The 27,682-nt window shown below is 45.1% G+C and overlaps 5 protein-coding genes and 1 pseudogene across 15 annotated transcripts; 4 read left to right on the forward strand and 2 right to left on the reverse strand.

Moving 5' to 3' along the window:
- The first annotated feature begins 272 nt into the window (after window positions 1–272).
- On the forward strand, window positions 273–6,744 carry LOC120707678 (LEAF RUST 10 DISEASE-RESISTANCE LOCUS RECEPTOR-LIKE PROTEIN KINASE-like 2.4). Of its 2 annotated transcripts, none has more exons than XM_039992637.1 (3): window positions 273–1,229; window positions 5,073–5,108; window positions 5,449–6,744. In XM_039992637.1, exons 1-3 carry the CDS (start codon window positions 356–358, stop codon window positions 6,528–6,530), a joined length of 1,992 nt encoding a protein of 663 aa, XP_039848571.1. In that variant the 5' UTR covers window positions 273–355; the 3' UTR covers window positions 6,531–6,744. The 2 variants fall into 2 exon arrangements, with proteins under 2 accessions (XP_039848571.1, XP_039848572.1); XM_039992638.1 differs by lacking the exon at window positions 273–1,229 and adding an exon at window positions 1,236–3,499.
- Window positions 6,745–7,408: 664 nt separating this feature from the next.
- LOC120707677 lies at window positions 7,409–10,353 on the forward strand (annotated as a pseudogene).
- A 157-nt stretch (window positions 10,354–10,510) lies between these two features.
- Window positions 10,511–11,050, reverse strand: LOC120707683 (non-specific lipid-transfer protein 2-like). Its single transcript, XM_039992654.1, has one exon. The coding sequence runs from the start codon at window positions 11,005–11,007 to the stop codon at window positions 10,702–10,704; it is 306 nt and encodes a 101-aa protein (XP_039848588.1). The 5' UTR covers window positions 11,008–11,050; the 3' UTR covers window positions 10,511–10,701.
- A 1,486-nt stretch (window positions 11,051–12,536) lies between these two features.
- Window positions 12,537–19,052, reverse strand: LOC120707681. 10 transcript variants are annotated; one of them, XM_039992648.1, is made up of 15 exons: window positions 18,889–19,052; window positions 18,691–18,789; window positions 18,488–18,572; window positions 18,283–18,352; window positions 17,970–18,030; window positions 17,769–17,822; window positions 17,411–17,564; window positions 17,171–17,267; window positions 16,733–16,842; window positions 16,042–16,148; window positions 14,709–14,819; window positions 14,441–14,617; window positions 13,799–13,872; window positions 13,218–13,473; window positions 12,537–13,145 (listed from the first exon to the last, which is right to left on the reverse strand). In XM_039992648.1, the coding sequence occupies exons 1-12, from the start codon at window positions 18,973–18,975 to the stop codon at window positions 14,507–14,509; spliced, it is 1,146 nt and encodes a 381-aa protein (XP_039848582.1). In that variant the 5' UTR covers window positions 18,976–19,052; the 3' UTR covers window positions 12,537–13,145; window positions 13,218–13,473; window positions 13,799–13,872; window positions 14,441–14,506. The 10 variants fall into 10 exon arrangements, with proteins under 10 accessions (XP_039848582.1, XP_039848581.1, XP_039848578.1 ...); XM_039992647.1 differs by having other exon boundaries at window positions 13,218–13,872; XM_039992644.1 differs by having other exon boundaries at window positions 12,540–13,145; window positions 13,218–14,104.
- Window positions 12,539–14,215, forward strand: LOC120707682 (reticulon-like protein B9). Its single transcript, XM_039992653.1, has 5 exons — window positions 12,539–12,839; window positions 12,949–13,129; window positions 13,234–13,375; window positions 13,629–13,698; window positions 13,807–14,215. Exons 1-5 carry the CDS (start codon window positions 12,743–12,745, stop codon window positions 13,971–13,973), a joined length of 657 nt encoding a protein of 218 aa, XP_039848587.1. The 5' UTR covers window positions 12,539–12,742; the 3' UTR covers window positions 13,974–14,215.
- Window positions 19,053–19,179: 127 nt separating the features above from the next.
- On the forward strand, window positions 19,180–27,495 carry LOC120707686 (general transcription and DNA repair factor IIH helicase subunit XPB1-like). The gene is made up of 19 exons (XM_039992655.1): window positions 19,180–19,323; window positions 19,415–19,531; window positions 19,653–19,821; window positions 20,748–20,970; window positions 21,055–21,111; window positions 21,408–21,548; window positions 21,625–21,705; window positions 23,049–23,136; window positions 23,620–23,957; window positions 24,070–24,145; window positions 24,232–24,425; window positions 24,719–24,882; window positions 24,955–25,027; window positions 25,115–25,228; window positions 26,094–26,174; window positions 26,352–26,411; window positions 26,544–26,627; window positions 26,712–26,854; window positions 26,953–27,495. The coding sequence occupies exons 1-19, from the start codon at window positions 19,308–19,310 to the stop codon at window positions 27,032–27,034; spliced, it is 2,301 nt and encodes a 766-aa protein (XP_039848589.1). The 5' UTR covers window positions 19,180–19,307; the 3' UTR covers window positions 27,035–27,495.
- The last annotated feature ends 187 nt before the right edge of the window (window positions 27,496–27,682 follow it).

Genomic DNA, 27,682 nt, shown 5'->3' on the forward strand with positions numbered 1-27,682 from the left:
GCTTAAGCGGGTCGTGCCTAAACGGGCCGTGCTTAGACGGGCCCGTGCCGGGCCGGGCCGGGCCGCCCGTTTGGCCACCTATAATCACTAACACTGCTTAAAAATTATTGCGTGCTTGAGATTTTTGTTTGCTCTATACCTTCTGTCTGATCATACTTTTCGAAGCGAAAATGACGTGGTGGACGAGTTGTCGAGTTCCTGTGTGAGGACGTCCTCTCCGCGTAATCTCGAGTCGCCGCTCGAAGTCTTGCGTGCTGAGCCTGGGACCGGGAGTCAACCAACGGTCTCTGCCGGTACGTCTATTCATCGCTCATCCTCGGCCCCAGCCAGCAGCTCTCGCTGCCCGTCCACAACCATGGCTGCTCACCTACCACGCTTCCCCCTCCTCCTCCTCTTCGTCTACCTCGGCGTCCATGTCCCCGCTGCCCATGGCGACCCTGCTCAGCCCCAGACCACCACCTATGACGCAAACAATTGCTCGAACTCGATGTGCGGCAGCGTCGATATCCACTACCCCTTTTACATGTCCAGAAAACGCGCCGATTCCGTCGGATACTACCCCTGCGGCTACACCGGCCTGGAGATCTCCTGCGAGGACAGGGGGCCGACCGGAACCCCAGTCATCCAACTCGGCGGCCACAACTACACCGTCCAGAACATCTTCTACGAGAGAAGCGCCTTCATCCTGGTGGACAGCGACGTGCTCGTGCCAGACAAGTGCCCCAGAGTCAGCCACGGTGTCATCAGCTTCGGCGAGGTGGGGCTCCGCTACAACAACAGCTCCGACGAAGCCCTCACCTTCTTCTTCGGCTGCGAGGCCGGGCTTCCCGATGGATATGACATGTACCGGATCAACTGCAACGGTGGGAAAAGTCCGTTTGGCCATGGAGCTTCCTTCGTGCTGGCACCTGGTGATCTTGACAAAGCCCAAGAGCAAGAGTTGGCTGCGTACTGCAAGAACCTCTCCGTGCCGGTGAGGAGCGAGGTTCTTCTGAAGGTGATGGCAAGTAACAGCGCCAGCTTCAGGAGCGGCGGATACGGTGACGTGCTTAAGCAGGGGTTCGAGCTGCTCTGGCTTCCGCCGGCGGAGGAGTGTCACCCCTGCGAGCAGTCCGGCGGCAAGTGCTCCTATGGCCAGGACGGGAGATTCCTGGTCTGCTTGTGCAGCGATGGGACGGCGGGCAGCCTGAACTGCACAGGCCATGGCGCCAGCACCGCGCCTCGATCAGGTAAGTCTATAAGAACTGACCCTCCTTCGATTTGCCTAGCTTCATGCCTTTTTAATCGCCACACCACGCATCTCCACATTTCCGGTTGCGTCAGTAATTTTCATCTCGTAGCTAGTCTCCTCCTGCGTGTGCCCGGTCTCCGTTGTGCGCGCGACCTTCAGTTCAGTGAGGACCGGACCGTCCCTGCTTTTTCAGTGTGGAACGAGGACCAGAGGATACTGAACGCCCCAAGACCTGGTTTGCGTCGTTGGGTGGCTCTAGCAAGCAGACGAATCTTTTTTTTTTCTTGCACGTCTGGAACACGTGAGGTGGCAGGCTCTTTGCTGGAGCGACCGCAAAACTAGTCTATTTGTTTTGTTCAAAAACAAACAGAACCAAAAAAAAAATAGACGGCAAAACTGGTCTATCCAAAGACGTGTTTCCGGGGTTGGGGTCGCTAGTGAAAGTATGCTTGCGGTTTTCTTACCTTTGCGAGAAAGTGAAAGCATGATTTATGTTCGCTTTGATATCTTTTATTCTTTTTTTTGAAGAAAAGTTCGCTTTGATTTCAGTGGTTTACAGAACAGCGCTGACTTGGTCCCTGTTGTTCAGTGTAATGCAGTTATGTAGTTGCTGATCCTTCGGTTTCACTCCCTCGCTTCTGGTTCAGGGATCGCCAGTGATCAGACCACGCGATCCGGTTGCATGCCGCCTTTGATGTTTCTTCAGTCCTTTCTTGTCTCCTGTTCTGTTCCTGCTGATTCCGGTGCTTTCACCTTACCAACGGCGCGCACGTTTGACTTGACCTAGCCACTACTCCTATACATGTGCACTTGTATATCTTCAGTCCATTGGACAATACGTGTTCAGTAGGAGTTAGCTCGCTACTAGTCTGCTATCATTGGGCAAATGCACTTGTAATCAGAGCTTTCCCAATTCGTACTGGTGCGTGCCCGCCTGCGTCGATCTTTGCCTCTGACTGAGTCCAGGCCCGGAGATATCTCGCCGGAGCCGAACTGCCACGATCCCTGCTGCCGGACTCACCGCGTTCCCGACCATTGACCGCTGCGGCGGCGGTACGCATCCTCATCTTCTCCTGCATACCTTTCCATATTCTCCGCGCTTCTGGTTTCGAAACGAGGAAGATTCATTCGTGGTTGATGGGGCTGTCAGGCTGTGTCCCTAACTCTGTAGCAAATATCCCTAACTCTTAAGCCGGCACTTTCACGGCACCGATTGCCATTATACAAAGACCCAGCTGGTCCAAGTCAATCACGTTCCTCTCCTGGGCCACCCAATCTTCTTGGAAACCCGCTCCAGGCTGCGCCGGTCGCGACATTGAAGTTTGAACGGAGCCGCGCGGCCGGTAAACAACGTATAACTTGGGCGGCCTCCAGCTTCGCCTCGCTCCCCGTTAGCCATGAGTCTCTTGCTACCCCGCCGCCGGCTGCCGCTTCTCCTCCTCGCCGTCTTGGTCGCCGCCTCCCATGGCGTCCCTTCCAGCGGGGACGGCGACGGCGGCCGCTACGACCCCTCCATGTGCTTGCGGCAGAATTACACTTGCGGCGGCTTCAGCATCAGCTACCCGTTCTACATCAGGACGGGGGATCTGCTGGGGAACACCAGCTCGTACTGCGGCTACCCCGGCCTGGAGATCCAGTGCGAGGAAGACCAGGCGTTTCTGGAGCTCGAGAGCGGCAAGTACACCGTCACGCACATCGACTACGACAACGACAACCTCACAGTCCAGCTCGTCGATCCCGAGGTCCTCGACTGGAGGAACGGCTGCCCCAGAACCGACCACAACGTGACGCTCCGGAGCTTCGAATGGCTCTTCTATCCTAACACCACGGTCGACCTCCTCTTCTTCTTCAACTGCAACTTCCTCTCCGACTTGCCGTCTCAGCCGTCAGAATCGAACGCCACCGCCTGCAGATTCGATGTCGGGCAGCCGTCGATCGGGCTGTCCTTCGTGTTCTTGGAGCAAGACGTGCCGTTCCGGAACACGAATTGGTGGCAGAAGTGCGGATTAGTAACCGAAGTGCCCTTGCTCAAATCTGTTCTCCCTCCTGATCCACTAAATGATTCTGCATGGAAGAACGGTGGGTATGGCAGGGGCCTTAGTGAAGGATTCCAGTTGGCGTTGAATCAGAGTGGGAAGACCCAGGCGTGTGAGCAGTGCGAGAAATCGGCGGGGCAGTGCGGCCACAACCAGACGGGGGGATTCAGAGCCTGCTTGTGCTCCGGCGGTCATGTCAGCGCTGCTAACAATTGCACCGCCGATCCTTCCGGTAAGCCTCTCGAAGCTCTTGTGCTGGTTTTACAAATTGCAGCGGGGATTACTGGCTCTGCTTTGCTTCATTCATCGTATTGGCCCCTTCCTTTTCTCTTCTACATCACTTCCCTTCTTCAGATCTCTGGAGAAAGTGTTCATTGCCTCGAGTATAATACGGATTTTTAGAGGCACCGCGGATATTTTTTTTACCCAGAGTATAGTACAGAAACTTCGTTAGCTTGGGCGTGCCAGTTTGACCGAGTCGGATGTCACATTTTCTTCTGTGCGGGACCACTGCTAGTTGGGTCTTTATTTATTTACTTTCAGAAAAAAATTGGGTCTTTATTTTTCTTATGGGCCTTCATATTGCTAGTTTGATGTCTGGATCTTTACTCTCTCTATATAGTCTGTAGTCTGCGAGCTGCGAGCTAGGGTTGGGGGCGACCAGGGAGCACCCACAACCATAGGCTTAAGGCCAAGACCAACATGGCTCAAAACTAGTGACACAACACCTTGTCACGGTCATACCGGATGATCCATGAAGCTTCCGGAGGTTGGACCAGAATAAAAAAGAAAGCTTCCATCGTTAACTTTCCAACGCATCAAAGATGCCACGTTTCGATGTTGTATGAGGGAGATGTGTCCGATTTTCGTCCAAGATGATCTGTTGAATCTGAACAAAACGTAGAGTCCAAGTTGATGAGGACTTGTAACTTGGCGAAGAGCATGGCTCGTACATATCCTCCTTGGTGATGTCCTCATCAATGGGCGAAGCTAGAGCTGAATCGAGGGGGGTGCACTGACCATAGTTCTGCTACTAGCTTTCTGATTTATAAAGTGAAATTTAATGATTAGCACTGAGTTTTCGTTTTCGGCGTGGGTGCCGGGCACCCTCGGAGACTACGTAGCTCCGCCCCCCGAATAGGTAGAAATTGTTCAATTTGAATGATAAACTATAATAAACCAAATGCAATGCAAGAAAAAGGTTATTGCATTCATGGGTAATTATTTTTTCTGCTGCCAAACTTCTGTGAAATATGTTCAATTAAAACTTCTCAGTTGGGTATGTATTTCATGATGACAAATATTGCCTCTTCTACGTAATACTTAGAGAACACTGAGCCACCACCCTTCTTTACGTTTTTTTCCAAAGTTGCCAGACTTTGGATCCCTCATACCTCGCTCTACCTACAGAAGATCCCTCGCGCTACTTACAAAAGAGATTGTGCGTTGAAGTTTCAACAGAAGAAGGAAACTGGCAAACAGCAACCAGAAAAGTCACTTCTGCTGCTGCTTGCTTCTTCCGACCGCGCATATGAAAGACTTTGTACATACGAAAGACCATCACATCACACTATTTAGCTGAAGTTCTAACATATAATCCCCCTGATCAATTGAATGAAAACAGCCACCCAAATTTTTGGAATTGTTTTTGCTTGCATGAGCTTCTTTTTCTTTTGTATTTTGTGAAAACATTGTCTAATCATTTCGAGTAGAATTGAAAATTTTTGTTCTTTATGTTTTGAAATCAGTTTAATCTTGGTCAGATAAAAATATTTCTGACATTGTGTTTTTGTCCTTGCCTACAGGAAGATCAAAATGGCAAAAAGGAGTGATTATTATCGGTGAGCACTTTCCCACCATTTTGCCGAAACTCTTTTTTCTGAATGTCCGTCATGATATTGCTAACCGTTCCCTGACCACAGAAAACGTGCTATATTACATTTACAAAAATACATCCATGAGATTTTCCAGAAACTAGTATACCAAAGCAATATGCTAGTTTCTGTTCAAAATTCATGAAGAAATAACAGAACTGATTGCTCGCACGGTTGCTCATGAAAAATGCATTCCTTGTTACAGTTTAGCGCCCACAAAATTATACCACTTTCTCGAAGTACGCAGCATTTAGAACTGTAGCAAAGAGGTTACTATCACTGAATTGTTAACTTGCGTAACTTCCAGGCGTCTCGGCTGCTGCTGGTCTTGGCGTGCTTGCTGCCGCCGCAATTTTTTTCATCGTGCGCAAGAGGAAGAAGGAGGATGTGATCAACATCGTGCCCAAATATGGTTTCCTGCCCTTTAAATCGAAGAACGAACCAAGGATTGAGTCCTTTCTACAAAAGAATGGGAACCTACATCCGAAAAGATACACTTACGCATATGTGAAAAGAATGACAAAGTCTTTTGCTGTGAAGTTAGGCCAAGGTGGATTTGGTGCTGTATACAAAGGTAACCTTTCTAATGGCAGCCAGGTAGCAGTTAAGATGCTAAAGGACACCAAGGGTGATGGGGAGGAATTTATGAATGAGGTGGCTAGCATTAGCAGAACTTCTCATGTCAATGTTGTCACACTTTTAGGATTTTGTCTGGAAGGATCCAAAAGGGCTCTCATTTACGAGTACATGCCTAACGGTTCACTTGAAAGGTATGCCTTCAGCACCGGTATGAGTAGTGAAAATTCACTAAGCTGGGAGAAATTATTTGACATAGCAATTGGCATTGCTCGAGGACTTGAATATCTCCACCGAGGATGCAATACTCGCATTGTGCATTTTGATATCAAACCCCACAATATTCTATTAGACCAAGATTTTTGCCCTAAGATATCTGATTTTGGATTGGCCAAGCTATGCCCGAATAAAGAGAGTGTTATCTCCATTGGTGGTGCAAGGGGAACAATAGGATACATTGCCCCTGAGGTGTTCTCAAAGCAATTTGGAACAGTCAGTACCAAATCCGATGTTTACAGTTATGGAATGATGGTGTTTGTGATGGTTGGGGCAAGGGACAAGAAAATCAATGCAGATAGTGAATCTAGTAGCCAGTATTTCCCTCAGTGGATTTATGAACATTTGGATGACTATTGTATCAGTGCTTCTGAGATTAATGGTGAGATCACAGAGCTCGTGAGAAAGATGATAGTAGTAGGTCTGTGGTGTATACAAGTGAGTCCAACTGGCAGGCCAACAATGACTAGAGTCGTCGAGATGCTAGAAGGCAGCACAAGTAATCTGGAGTTGCCACCAAAGGTACTCTTGAGTTGATAAGGGTCCATATGTTCCTAATAAAGTGTAGCTTACTGGTACAATGGTACCAGGTTGCACAAGTGCAAATATTTGCTGTTCATTGAAAAACTAAGGGTATGATAAGCTTCTTCTTCCTAAAACAAAACACCTCCAGGCTTTTCAAACCACATACTCAGTATAACACTCCAGATAGTGCAGAGGTCAAATCAATCATTTTGGAATTCTTCACTTCCACGATCTTCTCCAAGAGTGAACTCTTTTCCACCTAACAATAGAATTCTTTTGTTATATTGGTCATAAATATAATCACTTATTTTTTATTGGTCATAAAAGGACAGGACCTTACCGTGTTTAATCTATTATTATCTTATTATTTGACCAACAAACGGAGCTTCCACGTTCGCTCTCCAGGTCTAGAAAATTTCACGTTAATCGAAGAAAAATAGAAAAATAAAAATTACCCACCACTGCCATTACGATAAAAATTAGCCTAAAATACCCCTGTGCCTAACTAAAAATTACCCACCAATGTCATTATGAAAAATTAAATATAAAATACCATTTAGCTATGTATCAGTTATAAATATATACTATTAATAAAAACTAAAGCTAACAACAATCAATCAAAATAAAATGAAAATAAGAATAATTATCTGCATAATATTATTAAAGCTCAACAAATCAAATTGTTATTATTGGTAGATCATAGTTGAATTGTTTTAATCAACAATAAGACATAATTAACGATAATAAACAGGATAATGTATGGTAAAAAAGTATAATCTTTAAGTAAGGACACAACGACATGTAAATTTTTCAATTTTTAATACTAGCCGCGCAAATGCACGGGCTATACGCCTAGTTAGTAACAAATGTGATGAAAAACGTACATCCCGACGAAACAAAATACACTTTACATCTAGAAAAATCTGTGAAAAAAAAAGTTTGTAGCCTAATCAGAGATATCATTAGTGAAATGTGTCACTTTCCGTCGTGGTATATTTGTAACCCACTGGTTGCCGGCCCCATTTATCAAACCTTTAAACTGACAGCTGCTCCGCTATGGCCATCACCCCATCCATACACACATCATCACTAACACTGCTTAAAAATTATCGCGTGCTTGAGCTCAAGACAAGCTCAACAGCTTCCGTATGTCCAATTGTCTCCTGACTGCCCCATGCGCTACAGCACTAGATACAGCTAGCGAGACTACCCGGAAATTGCTATCTCCAAGTGCCTTGCCATTTGCAAAGCATTTTGACACTTTCTCTCGTAAACCACATGTACAATCTCTTTGTCAGCTAAGGTTGATAAGCGCATACTATTGAGCCAGCCGGCCGGCAGTGTGCATCTTGCCATCTTCGACTCCACGATGGCCGGCAAGCTCCGCCTCTACGCGTCCCTGCTTTTTGCAGTGTCGTCCGTCCTCGCCGCGGCGGCCTCCGGCGACGTCAAAATCGCCGTGTACTGGGGGCCAGAACGCCAGCGAGGGCACGCTCAGGGACACGTGCAACACGGGCCTCTATGCCTACGTCTGCATCGCCTTCCTCTCCACGTTCGGCGACGGCCGCGCCCCGGCCCTCAACCTGACCGGCCACTGCGACCCCGCGTCGGGGGGCTGCGCGTCCCTCGCCGCCGACATCGCGTCCTGCCAGTCCGCGGGCGTCAAGGTGCTCCTCAGCATCGGCGGCGGCGCGCTCGGCGGCTACAACCTGTCCTCGCCGACGGACGCGCAGGGTGTCGCCGCATTCCTCTGGGACACCTTCCTCGGCGGCGCCGGCGACGGCACCGGCGCACCCCGCCCGCTCGGCGCCGCGGTGCTCGACGGCATCGACTTCGACATCGAGGCCCCGTCCCGGTACTACGACGACCTCGCGCGGAGCCTGGCGTCGCTGTACGGGCGCGACGCGCGGGGCCGGGCGTACATGCTCACCGCGGCGCCGCAGTGCCCGTTCCCGGACGAGTCCCTCGCCGCGGCGCTCGGCACGGGGTTGTTCGACCACGTGTGGGTGCAGTTCTACAACAACCCGCGGTGCCAGTACGCGCCCGGGGACGTCGCCGCGCTGCGGAGCGCGTGGCAGCAGTGGACGGCGGGCCTGCCGTCCGCGGCCGTGTTCCTGGGCCTCCCGGCGTCGCGGGACGCCGCGGGCAGCGGGTTCGTGGACGCGGACACGCTCGCGTCTCAGGTGCTGCCGGCGGTGGAGGGCGCGCCCAACTACGGTGGCATCATGCTGTGGAGCCGCTCCTACGACAAGGACACTGGATTTAGCGTCAAGCTGCAGGGCATCTTGCAAAACCGGAACAATCACACTGGTACTGATTGTGTTCTCTCAGACGTTTCTGTACTCTTGTTGACCCAGTCATAATCTTCAAACAAATTAAGATCGTTTGATTGGCAAATTGCAGGGGGCGGTACATCTTCAGATAAGAAAAGGAGGATCTGTAAGTGTTTCTCTTTGTCAGATTCTTTTTGGAACATCTTTATCGGATTATCCAATCAACTGCTATTTTACCAGACTACTACAGAGTGATGGTAAAAAACTGTAGATTTGCAGCATAACCCAAGCAATTGCAAGATATATCGATTAGTTTGACAGTTCATGTTCATGCCTTTTTAACTCACTGTCATCTGTGCTGTGCAGATATCACAGTAGGAGCTGCCGTCGCAGGCGTACTGCTGCTGTTCCTGCTTATTTGCACTTGCTTCCTCTGTCATAAGAAATACCGTAGCACAAAACCTCCTGAGGAGGGATCAAAGACGCCTCCAGCTCCGAAGACAGAACCATCTCAGCCAAAACAAAGACCTCAGCGTCTGAGACGATACACTGATTCAGAGGTTGAGAGGATGACAAAATCTTATGCTCACAAGCTGGGCCATGGCAGCAATGGTGATGTTTACCGAGGCAACCTCCGTGACGGCCGTCAGGTAGCGGTGAAGGTGCTGAAGAACAGCACAGGTGATGATAAGGAGTTCATGGGCGACGTCACCAGCATCGGCAGAATTTCTCATGTCAATGTTGTTCCTCTGCTGGGGTTTTGCTTGCACAGCCCAACAAGAGCTCTCATCTACGAGTACATGCCCAACGGCTCGCTTGAAAGTTATGCTTTCAGCAACAATGACTCTGTAGAAGAGAATTATTCGCTATGGCTCTACTGGGAGAAGCTGTTTGACATTGCGGTCGGCGTCGCGCGGGGGCTAGAGTATCTCCATGGACAGGGCAATGCTAACATTGTTCATCTGAATGTCAGGCCCGGCAATATTCTGCTGGATAAAGAGTTGTGTCCAAAGATATCTGATGTGGGTGTCACAAACTTATGCCATGGCAAAGGGAGCAAGAGGTTCACTGGTGATGCGAGGGGAAGAGATGGCTATGATGCCCCTGAGGTTGTGTCCAGGAAATTTGGGGCAATCAGCAGTAAATCCGATGTCTACAGCTACGGTGTGATGGTCCTTGAGATGGTGAGGGCCAAAAGGAACATCAGTGTCGGTGCTGACACTACTAGCAAGTATTTTGCTCAGTGGCTATATGAACACTTGGATCAGTTCTGCAATAGTATTTCTGACGTCAGTAGTGAGACAAGGGATCTTGTAAAGAAGATGATCATAGTTGGGTTATGGTGCATACAAACAGCGCAAACTAACTGGCCTTCGATGAGCAGGGTTGTCGAGATGTTGGAAAGTAGCAGCATAGACTTGGAATTACCAGTAAGGATCTCTTGAGGGATACCTCACATGGTTGTAAACGTTGTTCATATCATGAGTAGTATCCACGACAGTCTGTGTGCTCTAAGATAAACGTGCTTGTGGGTTTGGGGTCTGTATATTTTCTTTGTTTTTCTAGAGCTTAGGTGGTGTTACCGACAGTGTAAAAATGGTTCCAGCCATCCGATCTTAATTGCAATGACATGTTTGCATCATGGCATAAACCTGCGAGCAGAGGTACTATTTATGAAGATGACGAATAGGTTCAGAAAATCTCACTGCAAAACACCAATTGAACGGTTTGCCACACAGCACGGGGAACAAATAATGAACTAACAGAGTGCACGAAGTAACCAAATAGTCCACACCATCTAACTGCACGTCACATGGTAGAAAGAGACACGGAGATCCAGATTACATAGAGGCGTCGCATCAGATCGCATGGAATCGGTTAACGGTTACAGACGGACACGACGCACGAACCTAGCACCTGAGCCTCCGGACACGGCAGACGGCCGCGACCCTCCTGCCCTCCCGAGAGTTGATGTACCTCCTCAGGTCGGGGTTCCTACTGTACCCGCACAGGCACGGCTCCAGCTCCCTGACCTTGGCGCAGCACTCGCCGGACGGCCGCGCGCCATAGATGACCGCCGCGGCGCACGGGCGCAGCGCCAGCGGGTTGCACCTCGCCGGCGGCCCTGCGCCGCCGGACGCCCGGGACACCACCGTCGTGCAGGGGGCGGCGAGCACCGCCACGAGGAGCAGGAGCTGGAGCGCGTACACCTTCATGGCTTTCGCTACGATCGCGGTCGGCTGGCAACGATTGGAGAATGGCTTGTGGGTGTGGCTCAATGAGAGGGCCGGTGCCTGGTACTTGAAGAGAGCTGGCTGGGGTCGCATCCCCTGGTCTCGACGAGTCGTGTCGGGAAGTGCTGCGCCCGCGCCGTCGCGTAAACGTTACTGCACGGTCGTTCACTTGATTGCCTGGGGCTCCTGAATTCTGAATAAAGATGCTGCAGCTACGGGAAGCCTTGTTCTGATGCAAGCTGCAGCAGAGGATGGCTTGCTATGCACTCCTACTCCACTAAGGCTATTAGAGGATCCAATACAACGACAAAGTTCTTTGACTGCGTATTCAAATGCAAGTAGTATTGGAAAAACTGAGTTAGCACATAGCCTAGGACGGTAGAAGTGATGAGCATTCACTACAAACAAATACTTTTAATTTTTCATAATTCTTTGTCTATGTGATCAAGGTTTGGTGCTCTGATTTGGGTGTTTTTAAGGATGAAAATACATTAGAAATGCTGCGTTCAGTAGAGACGTGGGGCCGATGAGCCTGTGCAACCGATCGGTGCGTAGCAACCTCACTTTGTCAGCTGAAAGCCCAGCTCTGCCATGTGGACTAATTAAGAGCGTTAAGCAATCGGAGCAAGTAAACAGATTACAGATTTGGCAAGCGCAGTTTTATTCAATATATACCTCAGACCATCCTAACCTTGTAACCGTCTCCTCGTACCAAAGTTCACTATGATTTATTCCAGACCCATTATGCTAACGATTCTGATCACACCCGGCGCTTACGTTTTCAACAACCACAGCATAGCGCAGCGACTCGCGACGCCGTGCCCGCGCGCGCCGTGGAGAGCTAGCTAGCAGCTGAGCACGGGCACCTTGCAGGCGGTGAACACCCTCCGCTTGTGCCTGGTGTCGACGAGGCGCCTCAGGCTGGCGTCGTCCTTGTACCGGCACAGGCAGTTGGACCCGTGGGACTTGAGCCTGCCGCAGCAGGCGGCCGTCGGGGACCCCTTCCCGGCGAACGCGCTCGCGCACGGGCTCAGCTGCATCACGTCGCACGGCGCCAGCGCCGAGAAGTCGGCCGCCGCCCGGCCGGCGAGGAGGGCCACCAGCACCGCGACGAGGTGGAACACGGGCGCCCTCATCCCGGCGATCGGGTGTGGTTTCTCGCAGCACTGGGACTGAGGGGGAGGCCGCGAGCGTCCAGTGGGCAGAGTTGCTCCCAGCTTTTGTAGCGCCCGCCCGGCAGTAGTAGCGTAGCACGCAGCAGGCGAGTCACGGTGCGAGCGTGCGCCACCGAGCGCGGTGTACGTTAGGTGAAGCACGCCTGATGAACGGCTGCCGTCACGATTGAGTTTCTGAACAGGTCAAGGTATTGTAGACATCCTGCAGGTGTATTGTCGAGTAGAATTTCAGTTGACATACTGTCAGTCCTATTCCCATGTACGGAGTCAGATCCTCTGATCTGCCAAACTTCCTTTCCTCCCAAACGAGTTCACCCCGTCTTGAGGCAAAGCATCTGGTTGAAGCAAACTTGCCGCTTATTCGTTTATTCCTCTGGATGGTTCAATCCCTACGGATCAAGCTATCCTTTTCTTCAATCTAAGGCCACATGAGATAATTATACTAGCATTTTGAGGGCTTATAAACACGCCCATTCAGCAATGGACCGATCAGACAAACCAAGACGAGAGATTAATTGTCCCAAACTCATAGAGGCCGAGCCATGCATCCTCATTTTCCTAACGATCACGGCGATGGGCAAGTGGGCGGTCCGTTTCATAGGCACAAGTGGATTCATAAGCTTCTTGGTGGAGGGAAAGGTATGCTGCTCTTCTTTTCTTTCTGGGCAATTAACTTGCATCATTTGAATTACCAGAGTTTCTACCCGGAGTCGATGTGGTCATGGATTGCGTTGCTTGCTTCTTGCAGTGGCGGACGTTCTGCTGTGGAAGGACAGGAACTTATCTGCAGGAGTCCTCCTTGGGGCTACGCTGATATGGTACCTGTTTGAAGTGGTCGAATACAACATAATCCCGCTCCTTTGCCAGATAGCCATCCTTACCATGTTGGTCATCTTCATTTGGTCAAACGCTGCACCACTCTTGAACATGTATGGGTTCCTTTTTCTACAGAGAACATCATGGCTTATAGAGAATTCAACTATGGCACAAGGCACAGGAAGCAGAAACTCAACTAACCAATTTTGCATTGCAGATCCCCTCCGAGAATCCCCGAAGTCATAATCTCCGAGCATTCCTTCCGACAAATAGCAGAAACCATCCATTACAAATTGGCACACACTGTGGCTGCTCTTTATGACATTGCATGCGGAAAGGATCTGAAGAAATTCCTCTTGGTACAGAACAATCAGTCGCTTAGCTATCTTTATAAGAAAAATCATGTGACAATTGTTCCAGTGACAAGATATAGAGAAGGATACTGCAAAGTTCCAACCTGCGTGTGACGATTGGAATATAGCAAAACTTAGACATCGCACATTACCCAACTGCAATGCCATTATTTTGCCAATTCTGTTTAACAAAAATAGTTTTTGTGCAATATACAATAATTTAATCTTGGTCTAACAATATTATGTTTCTAACATTTAGGTCATCATGTCCCTACTAATATTGTCAGAGATTGGAAGTTCTTACAGCTTCACAAGTCTGCTATATCTTGGTGAGTAGCACAGAAAATAGTCACTGTTAACAAGATAAGCACACAAGATAACATATAAACCCAACTGTCACTATACATTTAACAAGTCTATGTTTCTTACTTCCACAGTATTTCTATGTGCCCACACTTTGCCGGCATTGTACCAAAGATATGAGACAGAGGTGGACCGTCTAGCTGCAAGAGGTAGTGAAGACATCAAAAGGTTCTACAAGAGGATTGATTCAAATTTGCTCAACAAAATACCAAGAGGTCCTGTCAAGACAAAAGTTAACTAAAATATACTCCCTGAAGATAGACATCATAATTTGCAAAAGGATTCGTGAACAAAATCCCACAATGTGAAGAAACACTAATTGAGCTTGAAGAATTCAGACCTGGCTGCTACTAGCATCCAAATGTATATATACTGCATGGATAAAATCATATTTTCATGACTTCAGCAATCAATATGAAATAAACTCCAATGCTGTGATCTCAACAAAGCATATCGTTACATAGAATTGAATGGTGTTTTCTCTTTCAAATGTGACACCATGGGTTTGTATAAGTACAACACATAAAAAAGCTTTAATAGCTAAGATTGCTTGATCGTCTAAGGGAAAAAATGGATGGTTGACATGACATTCATCAATCATAGTCTTCACATATGTAAAATGTTATTGCTACATGTTCTACTAACATACACGGGGAGTCCTCGACGAACTAAAATTCGCATGAATTATTTGCAAACATTCATATGTACCTTCTATAGTTGTGGAGAATCATCTCGAACCTGCTGTAGAATAGTAGTATGACCATATTTGGTAAATCAGAGCCTCTTCCTTATTTCAGTAGATGAAATATCCATGCGAAACTTTTCCTCTGGTATGGAGATGAACATGTCTCTCAGCTCTTTTGGAATGTCTAAATCCTCAAGGACCTTCAAACAAGTAGCATGTATATACAGTATCAAATGACCTCTTTTTCTCTCTCCAAATGTGTGTAAAGAAAACGTCGAGGTGAATTCATACCTTGAAAACTCCTTCAATCTTTCGACCACCAACAAGAAAAGTGGTACCTGTGCTTTTACATTCGAGAAGTATCTCCAGCATTCTATTGTAATCTCCTCCATAATACTTAGGCTGCAATGAGTAAACTTCATTCAGTATAGACAACATAATATCCATGTCTACTTATGCTGCAATGAGTAAACTCTGTCAGTGAAGGCAATACCACAATATGCTCAAAAGCAAGTAAAAAGCGTGCTGATAAAACCAAAACGAAATAAAATAAAGGAAAAAAATCCATTTTACTCCCCTCACTTTTTTCTGCTTAAACCCCTAAATATTTTACCAAAATAGGGTGGCACTTTTGGGGCTGGTAATTGAAGATCTGGGATCTATCAGTCATAGTGGACTACTAGAAAAAAAAACTTCTGCTGCAAGGTATTTTTTTTAAGTCTATTTAGCTTCTTTCCCCAAGCTATTTCAATTGGTCCAATCTACTCCCACTAAGATTTCTATTTTTTATTTCTCTGCGTACAAGTGGTATTTTAACTTCAAATTTTGCAATGTAACTTATAATATGATTCCCTATGCTAGAAAAATAGATCATGATTTTTTCATGAATAAATAATTTTCATGCAGAATAGTTTCTTGTGATAAATTGTGTTAAATGTTTCCAACCTATGAAAATAACCATGTAAAATTCTCTTAATGTATTTTTTTAAAACATATGGCATCATGTTCTATATTAATTCACAAAATTTGAACTTAAAATTCAATTCTTACGCGCTGAAAAAAAAGAAAAATATCATTAGGAGCGACTAATTGGAATTGTTGGGGGAGTAAATTGAGCCTAAATTGCCAAAGGGTGCTTAGCCTAGCGGTTAAGACACTCAAGCAGCACTCCACAGGTCCTGAGTTCGAATCCCCGTGGGAGCGAATTTCAGGCTGTGGTTCAAAAAATCCTCTCGCCGGTCCCGTGTGCCAAAGCACTGGTTTAGAGCCGGCCTAGGTCGGCCTGAGGACCGTGTATGGCCCAGGCAATTCCCAAGGGGTTATGGTTCCCAGTGTCAGGGTGGGGCTCGGGTTCGGGGATTTTCTCGGTCGGGGAAGCCGAGGCTTCTTCTTAGCTTAATACCGGTGGGGCGGTCTTTCCCCACCCGGCCGAGTTTTTTTTTAATTGAGCCTAAATTTTGCTCAGGGGGTTAAGCAGACCAAGTGAATCGGTGCGGGGAGTAAAATGGACTTTTTCCTAAAAGAAACAGCAAATAGCTATGGGCCAGCATTGTCTATTATTATTATATAATAAAGATAAAACCACTAAAAACTAAGACATACTCTTATCATGGGTTAAACTTACATTAACAAGCCTAGCTGCAGTGTCTGCACCAATTATAAAAGCGCTTCCTGGGAAAAGTTCCGCTTTCTTATAGAAGTACGGTTGGTTAGATATTATCACATTCTTCCCTGTAGCAGAAATAATAACATAGCCATTGAACACTGGATGAGCTTTACCAAGCAAATAGATATATTATTGCCCTACCATGCAAGCTCAGAAAAAAAGGAGCTACTCTTTCAGAAACAATAAATGATAACTGATGAGAAATTAAACAGACTTACAGTAAAACCAAAGATGGTTTACCCAATTTATCGATCATACAGTTTATCGAACAGACAGCCACTATTTCATAATTCATACAACAACAACAACAACAACATAGCCTTTTTTCCCAAGCAAGTTGGGGTAGGCTAGAGATGAAACCCGAAAGAAATAAGTTCAAGGTTCAGGCACAAAAACAGAAACTATTTCATAATTCATACAATGTAACAAAAACAGAAACTCTGAAAAAAACATGAGTGGGAACTTTTTGAAAGAGACCTCATGAAATATTTTATTCATGCATTAATAAGATTATTAGACTGAATGGATGCATTAGTGAATGATAAACAAAACTCTAGTTCTTTGTATGCAAATTGAACCACGTTTACAAGATTGGAATGACAATCCAAGCAGCATGCTAGGAGTATAGCAAAATGGAAGGCATCCACACCTGCTTTTCTAAATTGCTCAACACGCCTCTTAATTTCTGAAATAGATAGTGGAGGTTTATCGGCATTAATTGCTGATATCTCAAAGAATGGAATCCCATCATCACACATGCTACAATAGGAGGATTTGTGAAAGATATTAGTCAATTTACCCCTTCAAAGTAGAACAAGAAAAAAACTATATGCAGTAGGTCTAGGATTTTGGCAACAAATACAATTATATGGAAACAGTGTTGTGCAGACAAATGCCAATTGTCATAAGATGCTAAATCCTCTCTTTGATCAGTAGCTTTCTGCTACAACTGACAACTCATTTTGCACTGTACTACTGTCTTTGCCATTCTTTTAGATTTTATTTTTCTTGCTAATCTTTTGCACGATGAAATCAAATGGTAGAAATGCTATTTTCTATTCATAGCTCCAGAGGGAGAAAAACAAACCTTGATGCAACTTCCAACAGCCTAAGGTGGCCATCATGCAAAGGGTTGAATGAACCAGGTAAAATTACTTTCCTGCTGAAGTTCTTTTCCAGTGGAGCTACATCGAAGAAGAATGGTATGGTTCAAAAAATAATTGTAGAAAAACGAGTACCCACAAAACAAAGGACATATTGATTCAAGAATGGAAATCAAAGAAATTCTAGCATGAAAAACAAAGCAACTCTGAATGCTAAAGTATACCAGCAAAATGATAGACTTTCATGCAAATTTGCCCATTTATAACTTGCTGGAGCTCTTGATCTCCATCAAATGGTTCCACGCTTTCTTCTGGAATTTCAGGTTCTTGAATGTCTTGCTCAATGGTTGCAGATACTCTGCAGGTATCTGCTATCGCCTACAACATGGTGACCTCTTAAAGTGAGCACTAACTACGAGAATGTCCATTATCAACAAACTTGGCCAATCCTAATAGATCACATGCTCAGCACTGGTTGTTTGTATTTGTTGATTATGAATACATGATGTTCAACTTGATCCATATTACCAATTTACCATTGGGAACATATAGGTGCAATGCATCTAGCAGGGTATAACAAACCTTAAGCAAAAAATAGCTTGAAACCTTGTCTTCTTCCTCTCTGCTCCGTAAACCCTGGGTAAAAAAATATTATGATAGCATGAGGCAACACAGTAGACAAAATAACAGTGGCTTAAGGTTGCTAATGTTTCTGCTACTGCCAACCCATAGTAAGGAGCCTGAGCCATTTAAAGAGTAAGAAAGGAACAGTGGTACTTATACCTTCGACAAGTTAACATGTGATGTCCTGAGGCAATTGTGTGTCCACGTTGACACATAAAACCTATTTGAAAACAAGAACCAAATATTATACAGTATTATACAGTGGATAATTAAGAAGAGGATAACGGACTTATAAATGCTACCAGAATAGTAAGAAAGGGAAAAGATCCACCGACTCAAAGCATGAGAATTCTGTGCCATCATTGCTCAGATTCTTATGACCGTATCTTAACTCACTCAAGAATTCAACATTCTAGCGTGACCGCTGTTCCAGGCTGGTCAAGGAAGGGGCAAGTTTGTGAGCCAGGCATACCTATGGTCACCGAGTTTTGGACGTGAGCTTGCCAGTGACCCAGTAAATCCAACACCCATAACTTGCAGACCTACACATTCTCCCGCTCAATTACTTCAAAATTCACAGCAAGGTTAAATGAATTTAGGTGCAAATGAGCAATTCTACAAACACACTCAATGTGCAGAATGATCAAGCACTGCAAAGTTAGATAAGCCCCACAGACCTGGTCCAGAAAGCTTGAGTGCTCGGTTGTATGCAGCCAGAGCCATGTCCTCTGCAGCCTGCTTGCTGGTGAATTGCAAGGGCATCTGAACATCAAAGCATGGTCAGTGCGAACAGTAGCGCTAGCCATCAGAATTCCTAGCTGTTTGACTCTGGATTCGCGAGTGGACGCGCGGAGTGCTTTGGTAGCGCCGATTTCGTTACCTTGCCAAGGAGCTGCGCCATGGAGGCCCTGGAGTAGGGCACGACGACCTCGAGGACGGTGCTCGACGCGCCGGGCACGGACAGGAGCCAGCCGAGCGCCTGCGCCAAATGGGGGCGCCGAACAGTTGGAATTGGCCGATTTGACGGCAAAATTAAAACGCGCTGGGCCCGTGAGGTGCAGGTACGGATACGGGATACCTGAGATGCGCCGCCGGCGAGGTAGATGACGGCCTGAGAGCGGGAGGAGTGGATGGCCTCCACCACCGCGCGGACCCAGCTCTCCATCCCGATCCCGGTGGACGCGGTTGCGGCTTGTGCGAGGCTGCGGGCTGCTACGGGACGACGGGGAATTATCCGGATCCCTCAATACCCGCTTACGTACGGCCCACGTAAACCAACCCCAGGCCCCCAGCCGGCCAGCCCAATGTTTCGGCCTGGCCCGCAACTCTTCCTATATTCATCGAACCCCATCAAAGCCCACGCAGGGGTCTCGCAACACGCCAACACCGCAACGATTGCACAGTTCGCCGCACTTCGCAGGCCGCATCGCCTACGCACCGCCGCAACCTTCCGCCGTCCTCTCCGACATCAGGCACAGCCTCCTCTCCGCCCCAGCCATGGCCGGCGGCGACGGTGAGGCGGCGGCCCTAAACACGCGTGTCCTCCGCGAACACCCTCGCGCGGCTCTCCCGTTGACGTCGCTCCCCTCTCTTCTCCCCTGCAGGCGATCGCCACCGCGGGCCGAAGCGGCACAAGTCCTCGGCGCCGTCGAAGGCGGCCCTGGTGGACGAGAGCGCCGAGTTCGACTACGCCGATGACTTCGACGAGGACGCGCTCGACGGTACCGACCGCGCGCTTGATCCCTCCTAAATCCGCCGACCTTCCCCAAATCTGTGGGGGGTTTCTGCTGAACTTCTGGTTGATCGGGGGATTTGGGGGTGGATGTTTTTGTTCTGCTGCAGCGGATAAGGAGGTGAAGAAGAGGGACTTCACGAAGCTCGAGTTGAAGCCGGATCACGCGAGCCGCCCCCTTTGGGCGTGCGCTGATGGCCGCATCTTCCTCGAGACCTTCTCGCCGCTGTACAAGCAGGCATACGATTTCCTTATCGCTATTGCCGAGCCTGTTTGCAGGTCCACTTTAATCATTTCCATACTTGAATACCACCAGCACCTTTAATTCAGAGTGGTCATGATTGTAATCTGGTGGCTCACAACCTGAATTGGAGCCGTTGATTTCTCCATAAAGTTCTGATAAAATGAATTAGGGCTGTAGTAAGACGGCCTTGCTTTGGATAGGGTTCGTCTGATAAGTCCAGGACACATTGTTAACACAATAGTTGCATTGAATTAGACTTGCCTTTAGATGTCTTGGACCAAGAGATGAATTTTGAATATTTCTTAGACAAGATTTCTCGATTTGCAATTTTGCATTCCATTCAAAACCTGACATAAGAGTCAACATGATGTCATTTGAAGAAATTTGTGTGAAATTTGTTGGGATGGATACATATGCTGGGATTTTTTTTTTGGGAGACATATGCTGGGAATTGGGAGGGAGAAAAGCAGTTGTGCTTGCTCAATTTAATCAATCATGATTACATGGATCTTTTGGTTTTAAGGCCTCGCTGAGTGTAGCTATCTCATTTCCCATGATTTCTTCTTCTCCCAGAGTTTTGTTGCTTCTTACTTTCTGTTGTGTAATTTGTTTGTGAAGTGGATTTGAAATAAGAAATGTTATGTGGACTATCTAAACTTTACTGGAGTAAGTTGCAATATGTAAGATGTTTATGCTTGTTTCCTGGGAAATAATTATTAGGACTTGCTTAGTTTGGAGGATTGAATGATGTATTAGAAATTATCCTGAGCTTGTTACTTCACAAATGCTTGAAACAGCAACGAAGCAAGTTAAATTGTAACTGCATCTGAGCTAGCATGGTGCTCTGAATCTACAATCTAAGATATTGGAACGAATATATGTGTCAAATGCTACAAATATACTTAATGAAGGGTTTGCAACTTTTCTTTTCTGAAAATTCGACCCTATCTTTGTTGTGCAGGCCAGAATCTATGCATGAGTACAATCTAACTCCCCATTCATTGTATGCTGCGGTCTCAGTAGGACTTGAGACAACCACTATTATTAGTGTCTTGAGTAAACTCTCTAAGACTAAGTTGCCTCGTGAAATAATTGATTTCATCCATGGATCAACTGCTAACTACGGCAAAGTGAAGCTTGTCTTGAAGAAGAATCGGTATTTCGTTGAGTCTCCATTTCCTGAGGTTGTATCACTTGACCTGTGTATAAAGAATTCTGATTGCTCTATTCTCTTATTTGATGAGAGAATTGTGCCATCTCTTGTGCAGGTATTGAGTACCCTTCTGAGGGATGAAGTTATATCAAGAGCTAGGATATCTCCTGAGGTATTAATTACTCTGGACTTATTTTTTTCTAGCTGAAATAAATTAGTGTCACGTAGGGGAGAACTTTGCAGTGTGTGCAGATGTGTTCATGTCATCAGGTGTCAATTTATTGGATGTGTAATAGTATTGGAAATTTGAAACCATTGCAGCTAGGAAAAGCTTGTTACCTACATCACTAGCCTCTGTGAGATAAAAGTTGTTCCCCTGCTAATTTGTCTACTTAAACCATTACTACTATCCACTTTAGTTAGTTGTTTGATTTGCAATATCATATGATCTATGCCAATTTCTTTCAGGATTCCATTGGTGGACCTTCATTTACTATTAGCAAAACATCTGGACAATCTAGTGGCCATGAGGACTTGTTGAATGGAATGGAATTGGCTGCTGCAACTGAAGACAAGGAAACACACTCTTTTGAGATTGATCCCTCTCAGGTATTTCTTCACTTCTATTGAAGCTTGGGAACTACTAAAGTTATTGAGGGACTGATGCTTCGATCATCTCACACAGGTTGAGAACGTTAAGCAACGGTGCTTGCCAAATGCATTGAACTACCCCATGCTGGAGGAGTATGATTTCAGAAATGATACTGTGAGCTCGCCTTTTCTCAGGGAACAGTTAGTGCATATTATTTTTCTGTTCTTTTTTTAGACCAAAAGGATGGGACAAATTGCAAACCACAGTAGTGTTGATGAATGAAAATATTGGGGTTAGCCCACATCAATGGAATGTGAGAGATGTGCATATGCATTGAAGGATAAACCCTTAGTCGACCAAAAGGGTAGGAGAAATTTCGAACCACCTTAGCTTTACGTCAAATATTACAAGAGATGAGTCGGTTAAGAGAGACCTTAAGGATTGGAATATCTCTAAAGAGATAGCTTTGGATAGGAGCGCTTGGAGACTAGCTATCAATGTGCCTGAACTTTGAACTTATTTCTTTCGGGTTTCATCTCTAGCCTACCCCAACTTGCTTGGGAAAAAGGGCTATGTTGTTGTTGTTGGTGGTGGTGGTGGTGGGATTGACCCGTCTCAATGGAACATAATAGATGAGCATGCACCAATGGAAAACCTTACTCACTCTGGTCATAGAAAATTGTTAGTTTTGGACATGAACATGATCCTTGAAACACAACTTTACAACTGTTTTTTTATTGTAATATGATTTAGAATTGAATAAAGCTGTAATATGTGAGAGTTTTTTTTGTAAACACAAAGCTGCACATATATTTTCATCGGTTAAGCTAGATGCTCATGAAGATTGTTGGTTAAAGTTAAAATATTTGACTGCATACATTTGGTAATGTCACTTATTTTGTTATCGAAGGTGATATGTATTATTTTCATTCACATTTGCTCTTAAAAGTACATAGCATGGCAATTCTCGTCCATATATGGAACCTCGTGTGGTTATATGTGTACAAGAAAAGTGCTTTATCAGGATTTCCGTTGTGAAAATGAGCCTTCAGAACTATAGGAAGTTTTGAAAAGATATTATTGATTTCTGGCACAATTGTTTGCTATTTCCTTCTGATGTTGAAGTACACTCAACCAGTCAATCTGTAGTTATCCTGTTATGATAGGAGGAGGGAAAGAGATAAGTTAGGATTAGTTAGGAAAGAGATAAGTTAGGAAGGAAATAAGATAGATTGATTCGGTTAGGATATTTACTTAGGGGTCAAGTAAGTCGTCTCTATAAAAGAGACTACCATGTATCAGCTAGAGTCAAGCAAGAAGAAACCCTAAGATAGTTCCCTAAGAGGGGCAGCTGTCTTGGGTATCTCTACTATTCCATCTATCTCTAGCCAATCAGTAACATATTCCTACCCAAATAGGTTATAGTTTTGTTAGCCATTTACCGGCACGATCTTATGTGTAGCTATTTGTTGCATGTTTAGTGTCGGAACTTAGTTCCATTTCAATTTTAATTATAGGTAAACCCAGATTTGGACATGGAGCTAAAACCACAGGCACGGCCCAGGCCATATCAGGAAAAGAGTCTCAGCAAGATGTTTGGAAACGGTAAGTTCATCATGAAAGCAGAAAGCTCGTGTAAATTTGAGTTTTGAACAGTTGGTAGGTTAGAGCTATAGGACAAAAAGCTTGGGCTGAAGAATTTTCCCAGTAATTAGCTTTAAATGCCCAGTGTTGGTCTTACCTGATTGCACTTGTTGATTTGGAACCAGGTCCGAAATGAAAATAAATGTGCCTTCTCTGTGCAATGATCTTACAATGTCTTGTTTATAAGGTGTCCAGTATTGTTTAATGCTTGTGAATCCTGAGCAAAGCTAATGCAAATTTGGGACTGATAGCAATAAGTGTTTAGTAAAGATGTAAATCAAATTCTCCTTGTTCTTTTTAGCTAGTGATTTTATTCCCTTGGGTCATTTATTAGTGTCCTTCCATTGTAGAAGTTTTTGGTTTTTGCATGGAGTAAACAATTCGTGGAACTCGCATGCAGTGAATGCTAGCTTTTCTAATTTGATTTAATTTGTAATTGTGCAGGACGAGCAAGGTCAGGAATTATTGTGCTACCTTGTGGTGCCGGCAAGTCCTTGGTCGGTGTATCTGCAGCCTGCCGTATTAAGAAGAGCTGTTTATGTTTGGCCACAAATGCCGTCTCCGTAGATCAATGGGCATTTCAATTCAAACTTTGGTCTACCATAAAAGACGACCACATTAGTCGTTTTACATCTGATAACAAGGAGAAATTTAGAGGAATGGCTGGTGTGGTTGTGACTACATATAATATGGTTGCTTTTGGTGGTAAACGATCTGAAGACTCAGAGAAGATTATTGAAGAAATCCGAAACAGAGAGTGGGGCTTGCTTCTAATGGATGAGGTGGGCTGGACTATTATAATTTGATCATTGAGGTCTTTATGCTTCCTTTCTTAATAAAGTACAATGCACAGTCACTTTTGTCTCCTTTTCTTGTGTATGCATGTGTTTTCAGGTTCACGTTGTCCCTGCACATATGTTTAGAAAAGTCATCAGCATTACTAAATCTCACTGCAAGCTTGGTCTTACTGGTATGTTTTCCATCATATAATCATACATGGTTTCACTGTTTGCTTTTATGATATATTATAAACTCATTATATTAATATTTTCACAGCTACCCTTGTGAGAGAGGACGAACGCATTACTGATTTGAATTTTCTAATTGGACCAAAACTGTATGAAGCGAATTGGTTGGATTTAGTGAAAGGTGGATTTATTGCAAATGTGCAGTGTGCAGAAGTATGGTGTCCCATGACCAAAGAGTTCTTTGCTGAATATCTGAAAAAGGAAAATTCAAAGAAGAAGCAGGTGAGCCTATATTGTAGTTTGTCGTATATTCCTGCGGAGAATTTACATACAGTTTTTATCCTTACAGATTGCATGATGAAATTCATGCATTCCAATTTCCACTTTTGCTTTATTTGATTCCCGTTGTACCTTTCCCTCTATGCAATAGTCGATTTGATTAATTTCCTTATACTTTTGACATGATAAATATATGAATTTGTTGATTGGAATTCTATTTTATTTTATTTCATTCTCGTCTTCCTGGAAGCTATCTTCTGTTTCGAGGATCATATCCTACTACTCTTATGTGTCAGGTACTCTATGTCATGAATCCAAACAAGTTCAGGGCTTGTGAGTTCCTGATTCGGTTCCATGAGCAACAACGTGGAGACAAGATAATTGTGTTTGCTGATAATCTATTTGCACTAACTGCTTATGCAATGAAACTCCGGAAGCCAATGATTTATGGTGCCACAAGGTGACTTTACGTTTATGCAGATGCTACCTAGTTTCCTCATGTTTTGCGCTTATTTATCTTTCAATCATTCAGCCATGCTGAGAGGACAAGAATTCTCTACCAATTCAAGAACAGCCCAGAAGTGAATACAATTTTCCTTTCAAAGGTGAGCTTACTGACTATAATCTCAAATATTTATTTCAAATCAACATACTGTCAACAATGTTGGTGACCATATGCCATTTCCTGTTAGGTCGGTGATAACTCCATTGATATCCCAGAAGCTAATGTTATCATACAAATATCATCTCATGCTGGTTCGAGACGTCAAGAAGCTCAACGTCTGGGACGTATTCTCAGGGCAAAGGTACTCTTGGACCATTTGTTTCATTGTATAAACAAGCTGATTGTAATTGATGCATGCGATCCATTGGCATTCGAAATTCTGTGTGGATGTTTATGTTCCTTTTGGCATTCGGAATTAATCTGGACATTTATAATTCATCATGAATACTAACACATTATGGTGAAATGTCCTGCTATCAAAAAAAATATTTCTTGGGGAAATTTCTAACAACTTTTAGCTGGCAAGTTATCACGGTAAACTTCAATGTTATAAATATATTGGTTCAAATTTACTGTTATGCTGTGGCAAGGTTTGTAAACTGAACTGTCTCTGTTGCTGACCTGTTATTTGGAGTATTTGTGCATAGGTGTTCGTATATTTAAACAATATCCTATGTACTAGTGCGGGTCTACCAACCTGGATTTCAGTTTCAGCTTCTAGTTGTGAGAGCAATCACTTTGATGTGTCCAATCAGATTGGGAAAAAAGTGATACAGAAATTATTTGGAATACTTAGGGCATGTTTGGTAGAGCTCCATCTAATAACTGATTCTCTATGGTAGCTGATTCTTTTGAGAGAAGTGATTCTGTGGGTGAAACTGATTCTCTAGCATATAAACTCTTAAAATAGGATGGAGAATCACTTCACGGAATCATTAGAGGCTACTTTTTTCAGCACCCAGCCTCTTAGTTCATTTCACAGAATCAGTGGAGAATCACTTCTCTCTGAAAAACTATGTGGCAGAGCTCCTGCTGGTTTCAGCAGAGAATCAGCTCTGGGAGCTCTGCCAAATTCACCCTTAGATCTCAAACAGCAACAGTCCTGCTATAATGAGTATCATGAATTGTATTCTCCTTAAATCTCTTGTACATTATTGTGACCTCAGGGTAAGCATCAAGATAGGATGGCTGGAGGAAAAGAAGAATACAATGCTTTTTTCTATTCTCTTGTATCAACCGACACACAGGTTAGTCTCACTAGATTACTTATTTCCTCACTATTTTCCCCTTTTTACTGGAAACACCAGCATATAGCTCGAATTTGAGCTAACCAGTATCATATAAAACAGAACAGAGGGAGTGTGTTATGACAGCCCTGTAAATTATCTTTAGTAGATGAGAATGACATTTTTTCACCTATGCAGGAGATGTACTACTCAACAAAAAGGCAGCAGTTTCTTATTGACCAAGGATATAGCTTCAAGGTATGGCTTGTGGAGCATTCTTAAGTTGGAAGCATTAAACTGTGTTGCTTGATTCTTCCTCAGAGTACATGCAGCTGCACGCACCTGCAGTTCCTTTGGCACTTTTGAGTGATGAAATATTGCACTTGCCAGGTTATTACTAGTTTGCCGCCACCTGAAGAAGGACCTAATCTGAGCTTTTACACGCTTGATGAACAGCTTGAGCTTTTGGGCAAGGTGGGCATTTCTGTACCCATTGGTTGTAGTTCCCTTGTTGATTGTTACTGAGTGTGCTGATGCTCCATTCACCACTACCAACAGGTGCTGAATGCAGGGGATGACATGATTGGTGTTGAGCACTGGGAAGAGGATTCAGATGGCAAGGCTCTTCTGAGAGCACGACGCTCTGCCGGATCGATGAGCGCCTTTTCTGGAGCCGGTGGGAGGGTCTACATTGAGTACAGGTGCCGCCTCTGTCCGCTTTTGCTTTGTATTTCTATTCTATGCCATATTCAACCTCTTCTTTAACTGGATGCAAATCACCTGTGACCTGTTCTTCCAGCACTGGGAAGGGGAAGGGTGCTCCGAAGAAACCCAAGGACCCATCAAAGAGGCATCATCTGTTTAAGAAACGCTACCAGTAGGAGGCCAGCAAAGCTGTGCAGCCTGTTATGCATAGCTGAAAATGATGTGGTTCACGAGAACCTTTTTGTTTGGCATGAAAATGCCGATCGTTTTAACACAAGAAGCCAGGTCATGCAAAGCTGTTACTTTCTGTTAGAACAATCTTACTAGCAATTGCCCTTGGTTTGAGCACAAGGTTACTTAGCTGTTACAGCACAGAACAATTTTGGTCTCTGGCTTACACATGCTGCTCTGTTCGCATATCGGGCGACCTTTTTGGTTTAAGTCGTCTTGAAAATGTAAATATTGTTGTAAGGCTTACGGATGTATAAGCACGCCAAAGCAGCAAACGCATCATCGGCGATGCTGAGCAAGCTGGCTCCTGCCTTGTATTTGAACTTCAAAGAAAATGCAGCTTTGATAATCCTGTGATGCAGAATTGTTAATGGCTAGAAGTTCGACGTCTTGAAATTATTGTCCATGACGAGCATTGTAGTGTGTGTTCAGTTTTCGTAATGCGACTTTTCTAATATGATTAGCTTCTTAAGAAATACATCTTTGTAGTGCCTTCCATTGCTCAATGTACGGGATAGACATGTTTTAAAGTAGACTAGCACAGTATTCGTGTATTGTTACGGATAATATTAATTTGTGCTCGTTCACTCAGT

Source organism: Panicum virgatum, chromosome 5K, assembly GCF_016808335.1.
Source record: "Panicum virgatum strain AP13 chromosome 5K, P.virgatum_v5, whole genome shotgun sequence".
Lineage (NCBI taxonomy): Eukaryota > Viridiplantae > Streptophyta > Magnoliopsida > Poales > Poaceae > Panicum > Panicum virgatum.